This window comes from Neolamprologus multifasciatus, chromosome 3, assembly GCF_963576455.1.
Source record: "Neolamprologus multifasciatus chromosome 3, fNeoMul1.2, whole genome shotgun sequence".
NCBI classification, from domain to species: Eukaryota; Metazoa; Chordata; class Actinopteri; order Cichliformes; family Cichlidae; genus Neolamprologus; species Neolamprologus multifasciatus.
In genome coordinates, this window is record NC_140441.1 from 1,246,684 (window position 1) to 1,256,066 (window position 9,383).

Below are 9,383 nucleotides of genomic sequence, written 5' to 3' on the forward strand. Positions count from 1 at the left end.
CCCACCCGTCCGAACACAGCTGCAGGGGTCAGGTACAGGCCAGGGTCTTGGCCAAAGGCCAGTTAGGACTCTGACTACCCCTTGCTCTGGCTTATCAGAATAGGTCATGACATAGTCAAACATCACACATTAATCCTAATTACTAAATCTCACACAGCAAGTGGCACAATCGCATAATATATAATCTTATAACTACATAGGTTACATGTAGGTTCAAAGTATGTGTGTGTGTGTGTGTGATTATATCGTATGATATTTTATTGTGATGTGTTCAGGATCTCTGTTACAATGTTACTGTTTTGGTTGTGCTGCATGAAAAACGTTGAGTGTGTATTAGGGAAGGTTAGTTACCGGAGCTGGAGAGTGAGTTATTCAGGCGAACTCTCAACAGCATTAACTGCCCTGTTACTGTACCACCTTAATAAACCTCGGTGAAGCAAAATGTCTTGTGCTTAAGACTCTATATGAAAGTTAAAATATATATGTTCAGTGCACATAGATATATAGTGTATATAGTTACATAGTTATACATATCATACAAAAATCCACCACAGAACGTTTTGACGTGGTTTAATAACATATTGCAATATGGGGAGAAACATCACAGCCAAACACCAGGGTGGGGGCTATACCTACAGCCCCATCCTTCAAACCTTCACCTTCACAGAGAGAAAATTAGGACCCTGTTTTCTGCTTAGCAGAAAAACAACCATGGAAAACAGCCTAGCTACCTTACCAAATGTACACAAGTCAAGTAGCTGTGCAATGTACATGCTATAATTGTACTATAATCTGGGACACCTCTACTAGAAGGAAAAGCCATTTGGAAAACATATCAACCATCATCGAACCACATTTTCCTTTCAGTTCAATAAACTACTTGGGTCATCAAAACCTTATCTGAACATGGATGTACCAGCTGTAGAGGTCTCTATCTGGTTGGTTAGCCATCATGTCCGTCTGTATCTGGAAATCCCACAGGATCTTAGCTCGGTCATTCTCCTCCACCCTAGGGGGCGTCTCCCATTTTGACCTCGGAACATTCCAGGCAATAGTCAGCATGTTTCTGTATACTATGCCGGCCACTTGGTTATGGCGTTTTATGTATGCCCTGCTTGGTAACTGATTAGCCAAGGCTATAAATCCATACCGGAGGGCAGTTTCCAAGGCATCCGGTATGGATAGCTTGCTGTACTTCTTAGCCACCCCTTTCTTCATCACACCTTTCTGCAGATCCTATAGTTGGCTAACTTCCCTCTGTGCTACCTTGATCTTGGCCTCTAGTCTCCTTCTCCATGGAGGGCACTGCTCCTTGTGGCTGTTCATCTTGTAACCAACTAGGGGTGGGCGATATGGCACAAAATTCATATCTCGATATTCTTTAGCTGGATGGTGATATACGATATATATCTCGCTATTTTTTAAAGCCATAAAGTAAGAACAAACAGAGAGTTCTTAGTCAAAGCTGTGTCCCAAGTCTCACACAGGCACTTTTATTAACATACAACGCAGATGAACAAGAAAAAAATTACTCAGAAATAAATTATCAGCATTTATTAAATAATAATGCTCCATAAATAAAAGAAAACAATGTTGTTTTTGTGCATAACAAAAAGCTCACGATTGTGCAGTCAAAATGTAAACTAACAGACGCTGAGCGTAATAACAAGCAGCTGCTCTGTTCCCAAGTTCTGCTGTGTGACTGACAGCCTGGAGTTTGAAATCGTGAGCATGTCTCTTAACAGGTGCCATTTGTGGTCCTTATACACACACAATACAGTAATATTATGTTGAAGCACAGTACGTATTAGAGATGGCACGATACCACTTTTTTATGTCCGATACCGATATCATAAATTTGGATATCTGCCAATACCGATATGAATCCGATATAGTGTTTTTTAATCAGTAAAACAGTTTTTTTAATATCTTGCTGCTTTTTGTATAAGTTCATACTCAAGTTAAAAAACAACAACAACACTAAAGCTATTCTGTTATACCTGTATGTAAAAAACAAAAAAACAAAAAAAAAACACACTGCACCCAAAATATTTCATAGATCAGCAACACTGATCAATCTAATAAAGTTAAACCTGCTCCATCCTCCCTATTCTGGTATTTTAAAGAGTACTTAGCAGAAATATTAAGCAACCTAACTAATAGGGCTGCAAACTCCCAGCAAAAGAAAATAGGGAACCACCCTCTTCCTCATGATGCTTAATCAATGTAATCAACTTTAATTTGATGCAGGGTGAAAAAAATTCACAGAAATAAATTATTTTTCAAGAATAATTAAATAGATTCAACATCTTTCTTCAACAGAACTGCAGACTGCACAGATGGTACCTTCCCAAAGGAAAAAGTACTACTACTAAAAAGTACTAGGGTATATTAGACTTAACAGTTACTATATACAGTAATGGACTTCTATATATTTTACATCAGATTAAAACTTTGGGTGTAAGATTCAGATAATTATTAAATAATTGAAAGCTAGATATTTTAAATGAGAATAAGAAAGAAAAGTATGTCTTTGTGCCCCCTTTTGCCTGTTCATGCCCTATCGGCCCCCCTGGCTAAACTTTGCTAGATCCGCCCCTGCACAGTTACGTCAGCTACGTAGAAAAAGATCCTGGTGTAGAAATAATATTAAATAAATTCTAACAACAGCTTATCAAGCTTAAACGTGCTGCTGTTGTTCAGCCGCTGGTTTCCTCTTTCTGGTGAGAAGTGAGCCAAAAACTCAGAAGAGAGACAACTCGCGACAGAAAAGCCGATCAGCTGATCATTAAGCTGTTTCATGATTGAAGTAGCAGCAAGAAGAGAGAGAGAGAGAGAGAGAGAGAGAGGCAGTTGCTCTATATATCGGTTGTTAAGCTTAACGTGGGAATGCTTTACAAACATTCAGAGATGAACTTACACACTTGCTTTACTTCTGTCTGAGATAACTTCCTCGGAGATGAAATGTTTGCTAGCAGGCTACAAATACACACAGCCGCTCTATCACGTGACCACACTGCTCCGGCTCGCCATGTCGCCAAGTTTTGTGAGGTGTTTTTTTGATATTTAATGGATCGATTACATTTTTTATTTCTCTCCGATATCCGATCCAGTAATTTAGGTCAGTATCGGACCGATACCGATATGTAATATCGGATCGGTCCATCTCTAGTACGTATTACTCCGTGAGGCTCCTAGCTGTAATTTTCCGAAAATTTAACAAGCCGTGCGGCTTTATAGCTCACCAAAGTCGTACTAAAACATTTTTGACATGTTTTTGAGCGCTGTGTACCACATGAAATCCATTTCAGGTCAGTAAGCACAACCAGAACTCTTATAATTCGTATAGAATTCAGGCACACTTGCCACGGCGGGGTGTGCCGGTGTGAAAACGAGGTAGACCCAGATGCAGGCATGGTGGAGACAAAACGAAGTTTCAAAAACAAAGTGAACCTTTATTGTGGCTGATGGCACAAGAAAAACATGAAACTAAGGAAAATAAGGAGACTATGAACACTGTGTTAACAAAAGGCTATGGCACTCGGTGAAAAAACTAGGAAAAACTATGAACACTGAGTAAACTAGGAAACACAGTGAAACCATGAGACAAACCTATGAAACCAGTGGTGAGGATAACAGACGACCTGACAAAGACAGTAAGAGACTTAAATATACACATATGGTGATCAGGGGAAAGGGAGACACATGAGGAAACAGCTGACTAAGATGAACATAATGATGCACAGGAAATGTAAACCAAAACACAAAGACATGGAAACTGAACTTTCATAATAAACAGGAAAACATGATAAGACGAAGGCATGACACCATTAACCAGGCCGGCAAGACACATGACCAATAACACACAATAAACAACAAGGGGAACTCTAACACGGGGGAAGATGACACAAAGAAATTAAGAAACCCCAACCTTGAAATGGACTGGATGAGCTAAACTGAAACCAGAACACAAATCAATACAAAATGACACAATAACAACCCACATACTGGGTCAGATGACCCAGTACCGTGACACACTGTCGACTTTGCAGAAAATTTAAGGATTTCAGTGTAAGTTTATAGTCCGAAAAATATGGCATGTGAGTTTTGTAAGGTGGCTTGTTTCGGGGCAGGAGGCTGGGAGACTTTGTGGTCTGGGATACAGCACACAGTTTCACACACTTTTCATTTTGCACTTCATGGCGCTGTTGTAAATGGTCAGCTGGTTGGTTTCAGTGATGGGATAAAATCAAACAAACATTACAGAGTTTTTTTTTTATTTTGTAAAAAAAAAAAAGTACATTCTATACAGTCATTTTTATATGCTTGCAGGTCATATTTATTATATTTGTATTGGGGTGGGACTCGATTAAAAAACTTAATCTAATTACTAGAGGCTTTGTAATTAATTAATTCTGATTCTGAAAATTTTCCCCAAAATGCAAATTTTTTTTTTTGTTTTATTTTAAACAGTTTTAGTGGGCAACAGAATCAAATCATAGACATGGATATGAATATTGTAAACTCAAGCCCTTTTAATTTCTGGGGAAAAAAAACAAACATTTAAACTGCATATCAATGCAAAACAGATAAAAAAAATATCCCGGCTTAGAAATAAAGTGTTAATTTAATAAAGTGTTAATTTTTAAAATGCTATTGTCTTCAAGTAATAATTATAAAAATTTCAACATAACACTGAGTTTTTCTTCTTAAAAAAAGAAGGCAGAAACATGAAAGGTTATTTGAGCAGCTTCACCTTTAAACTCTGAGTAACTTCAGCCAACGATATTTTGTACGTTAGGCTAAAACACTGTGGTCATTTAACATTTGAGTGCAAAAAATAACAAACCCATTGGACTCACAATCCCTTATTTACTGTCCCATCTCTTTCAGCCAGTTACTGACTGGAAACAGCTGAAGTGAAATCATGTTTAATTTCTGCACTTTAGTAAAAACCTTCAGCAAACACACTGCTTCCTCTATGTTGCATCAGCTCTGCTATCACATGATGAAGTCAACACCAAACAACTGAAACCAGTGAATCGGAACATTAATCGGTTCATTAGCACCCTTATCTCATTCACGGATTGAATAAGCATATTCCTAAAAACCAGATGTATTTTATTACCAGTTGGCTTTATAAATCCATCTCACAGTCTGCATTGGCAGACCTGTCCATGGTTGGATCCAGTGAACTGCTGAAATCTGCAAACACAGGAAGTCCTGAGAATTTAGACAGTGAAGGAAATACAAACACGCAGGATCATGGACAAATGAAACAGATGATTTTATAAAGTTTGAATCTTCAAAGAGACAAGAAGCTCGAATGACCGAATGATGCTAACGTTGTGTGTTTGGAATCTGAATCTAAAATTAGCTGGAGCTCTGAGAAGGTGGAGGTGTTTCTGCATCTTGTTTGGATCACTCCTGTTTTCTCCTCTGCAGCAACATTGGTGGGAGCCATGGCAGACATGCTTCCACGTGTCAGAAGGAGGAGGGCACCAGAGGAACTGAGGTAAGTTCTAGTCAGAGTTTTCAGGGTCACAGAGGTATCTGTGTTTACCTGTTAGATCACCATGGTGAGTTCAGCTGGTCCAGTTTAAATGTGAGTGTACTGAGCAAGACTTTACCACTGACAAGTGGAACGAGGAGCTCAGAGCTCAGTGAATGAGGACATGTAGGGTCACATGGTCACAGAACCTAACCTGCACTCAGCCTGTGCAGGTATCAATTAAAGCGATGGAATTCCAACTGACCAATCACCAATCAGAAAACTAATGAACCTGTTTGGAGGATACTAATCACTCTCCAACAGCTGGGAAACTGTCATGCATCAAACCCATGAACCCAAGTGAGTGACTGTCCGCTGTCTCCTCAGGAACAGGAACCAAGAACAGCAACCTCTGATTGCTGAAGCAAGAGTCTGAGGAGGAGGAGCTGGTGATGAAGAGCAGTCTCTGTGTCAGCATGTTATGTATATGCAGTATAAAGTATTTTTTGTGTATTCACCCCTGGCGAAGATGAAGATGCAGCTTTGCTTTGGCCTTTTTTGCTAACAGTTAACAGCTAACTTCAACCAGATGTTCTGCAGCTGTTTCTCTAACATTATTAGCTCAAAATGACGATGATCGAGGGTGTGTTTTTCCTCACTGCCTCTGTGCTGTTTCCTTTTGTTATAATTAGGGGTGCAGAGATTCATCGAGCCATTTGAATAATTTCATTATAAAAATCCTCGACACAGATTCTTTGTTTCAATACTTCATTTAAAGCACAGATCTGTAGCACTCCATTGTCACCATGGAAACGCAAAACACTTCACCCAAATTTGTGACTTAAAAAAGACCTGCAAGACAAGCCTTATTTATGAGCAGTGTGAATAAAAAGTCTGACCATATTAAGCTCACACAGCCTCCAGTTTTAAATACACACACTGATAACACAACAGCAGCAGTGTTGGTGACACTGGCACAGTTAACGTGGAGGCGTATTCTGTTTATACACTGCAAAGACCAAAGAGGCAACACTCTTTTCTAGAAGGGTGGAGCAGCTGCCCCTCCGTTGGCTCTCCTTGGGCTCACGCGCTCTGGGGGCCTCTAGATGTCTGGGGCATGGATCTCCTTGCCTGCTTCATGTTCCGGGGGGATGGGGCTATGGCTCCCCACAAATACTATTAGACACTTACATGGAGAAACCTTTTGAATACAAGCGCACTCAAGCGCAGTCAAGCACACAGGTGTGCAAAGAGGTACTCAAGGAAACACACTATCTTGGTTGGCTGCTGCCTCTAAACATATCTCTATATGCTAACATATAATATTTATTATTTCCTGCTACTAATGCTTATGTTGGTCGCGTGGTTTCCCTGTTGTGTTGTTTTCATTTTCCTTCAGCTTTTTTTCAGCAGGTGGTCAAACAGGTTTTCAGGGTCTTCTCTCTGGCTCTCTTCCACAGCATGTCTGTTTCTGCTTCTAAAAAGGAGTTTTTCCTTCTCATTGTTGCCAAAGTGCTTGCTCGTGGGGGGAGGGGGGTGTCATATAATTGCTGTTTTTTTTCTGTTTTCTTTGTAATATTGTACAGTCTTTGTCTTGAGGCAGCTGGGGGGTTTTGTAATTTGGTGCTATATAAATAATAAATAAAATGGAATTGAATTAAACTGTATGTGTGGCTGAAAGAATTAGTCATAGAGAGGAAGGAAATGATATTTCAGAGGATTTAGTGGTTGATTTCCCTGCAAGTTGTCTACATGTACCGCGAGCACAGTAATGACTACCATTACATAACTAGTAATTGTGTTTAATCAGTATATGACACACAGATTTTCTAGACCTCAGTGCAGCGTTCTGTTGACCATAATTTTCTATTAGAGCGATTAGAGCATGCTATAGGCATTACAGGTACTGCGCTGCAGTGGTTTGTATCTATGTAACAGACTCACAAAGGTTAATTACAGAGTTCCACAGGGTTCAGTAATATGGACATGCCATAATGAATTAATTAAATACACCATTAAATAATTACATAAATATGGAAATAATTAATTAAAATTGGAAATAATTAATTTAATAAATATTTAAGACACATTTAATTAATTGATTATTGACACATTTAAATAATTATTGACATATTTAATTATTGACAGTTTTAATTAATTATTTAATGGTTTATTTATTTAATTCATTTTGGCAGCTTTTTTTTATGGATAAATCTTAACATTAGTTAAAGATTTGGAAAACTTCCCCACATTTTTTGAATAAACAGTGAACCTGATACTATTACTGCACTCTATTTACAGTAAGTCAGTAAACTATTTTTACTATGGATGCAGAGAGCCATAATGAGTGCAGGGTAAGATATTTTTTTTGGCCTTTTTACAGATTTATTTGAAAGGGTACTGCAATAGAATCACAGCAGACTTGACAATGTTTCCATTCTTTTCAGCATACTCTTTATTACCACACAGGTGCTGTACAAACACTGTTGGGTTGGCTGCAGCTTTCCAGCTAAGCCGCACATATCACTACAACTAACAACAACCCAGAAGATGGAGGTCTCTGTGCAGTGGCTGAAGTCTGTGGTGTAGAGGGTGAAGAGGACGGGGGGGAGGACAGTCCCCTGTGGTGCCCCTGTGTTGCTGATTACCTTGTCAGACACACACTGTGGGAGATGTACATATTGTGGTCTTCCTGTCAGGTAATCAACAATCCAGGACACCAGAGAAGCATCCACCTGCATCGCTGCTAACTTATCACCCAGGAGGGTCGGCCTGATGGTGTTGAAAGCACTAGAAAAGTCAAAAAACATGATCCTCACAGTGCTCGCCGGCTGGTCCAGATGGGTGTAGACACGATTGAGCAGGTAGACGATGGCGTCCTCAGTTCCGAGACGAGGCTGATAAGAAAATTGAAGGGGATCCAGATGTGGTCTGACAATGTCCAGGATGAGCGTTTCCAGGGTCTTCATGATGTGGGAGGTCAGTGCCACGGGCCTGTAATCCTGGGGGCATCACTGGTACCCTCTGCAGACTCAGACTCAGCATGAACAGTTTATGAAAGACTCCACACAGCTGGGGAGCACAGGCCTTGAGGATGAGGGGACTCACTCCATCTGGTCCAGCAGACTTGCCTGAGTGAAGTCTCCTCATTTGCATCTCAACCTGGTATTGAGTGAAGGTGATGGGTGGGGGTGTCAGGAATCTTACAGGAGGCAACAGCGCCATGTGAAGAGAGAGGCTGGCACAGTGGTGTGGCTCTGGATTCCAGGCTGACTACAGGTGAGGTTGTGGGGGTGGGAGCAGACACTGTGGTGTCGAATCTATTGAAAAACAGATTCAACTCGTTAGCTCTGTTCTCACCTCCCTCAGCTCCCCTGCTGTTGGTTGGCCTGAATCCAGTGATGGTCTTCATGTCCCTCCACACCTCTCTCATGCTGTTCTGCTGGAGTTTCCACTCCAGCTTCCTCCTGTAATTGTCCTTAGCCTCTCTGATCTTGTCCTTTAGTAACACCTGGACCTTCCTCACCTCCTCTTCATTGCCCCCTCTGAAAGCCCTCTTCTTGTTGTTGAGGAGGGCTTTGATGTCCTTAGTCACCCACGGCTTGTTATTTGGGTAACAATGAACAGTCTGAGCTGGAACAATGGAGTCGGTGCAGAAAGTTATGTAGTCTGTGACACACTCAGTAAGCCCATTGATGTCCTCGGCGTGAGGCTCACAGAGTGTTTCCCAGTCGGTAACCTCGAAACAGCCCTGTAGTTCCGCTAAGACCTCCACTGACCACCTCCTAACGCTCCTCGTGGTCACAGGTTCCCTCCTCACAATTGGCACATAGCGGGGCGGGGGGTGAGGTGAATCAGGTTATGATCTGACCTACCAAGTGGGGGGAGGGAG

The 9,383-nt window shown here is 40.8% G+C and overlaps 1 protein-coding gene across 5 annotated transcripts in view; it reads left to right on the forward strand.

Moving 5' to 3' along the window:
- The window catches only part of LOC146520967 (muscle M-line assembly protein unc-89-like), a 52,965-nt gene extending 43,953 nt beyond the window's left edge, over positions 1-9,012 (forward strand). For 4 of the 5 annotated variants that reach the window (XM_085154298.1, XM_085154296.1, XM_085154297.1 and 1 more), the window contains 2 exons: positions 5,446-5,515; positions 7,961-9,012. In XM_085154298.1, the coding sequence (XP_085010424.1) occupies positions 5,446-5,515; positions 7,961-8,027 (137 nt within the window). In that variant the 3' untranslated portion in view covers positions 8,028-9,012. Of the gene's footprint in view, positions 1-5,445; positions 5,516-5,878 lie in introns of all 5 variants that reach the window. The other variant, XM_085154294.1, reaches the window with a different exon arrangement.
- Positions 9,013-9,383: the final 371 nt, after the last annotated feature.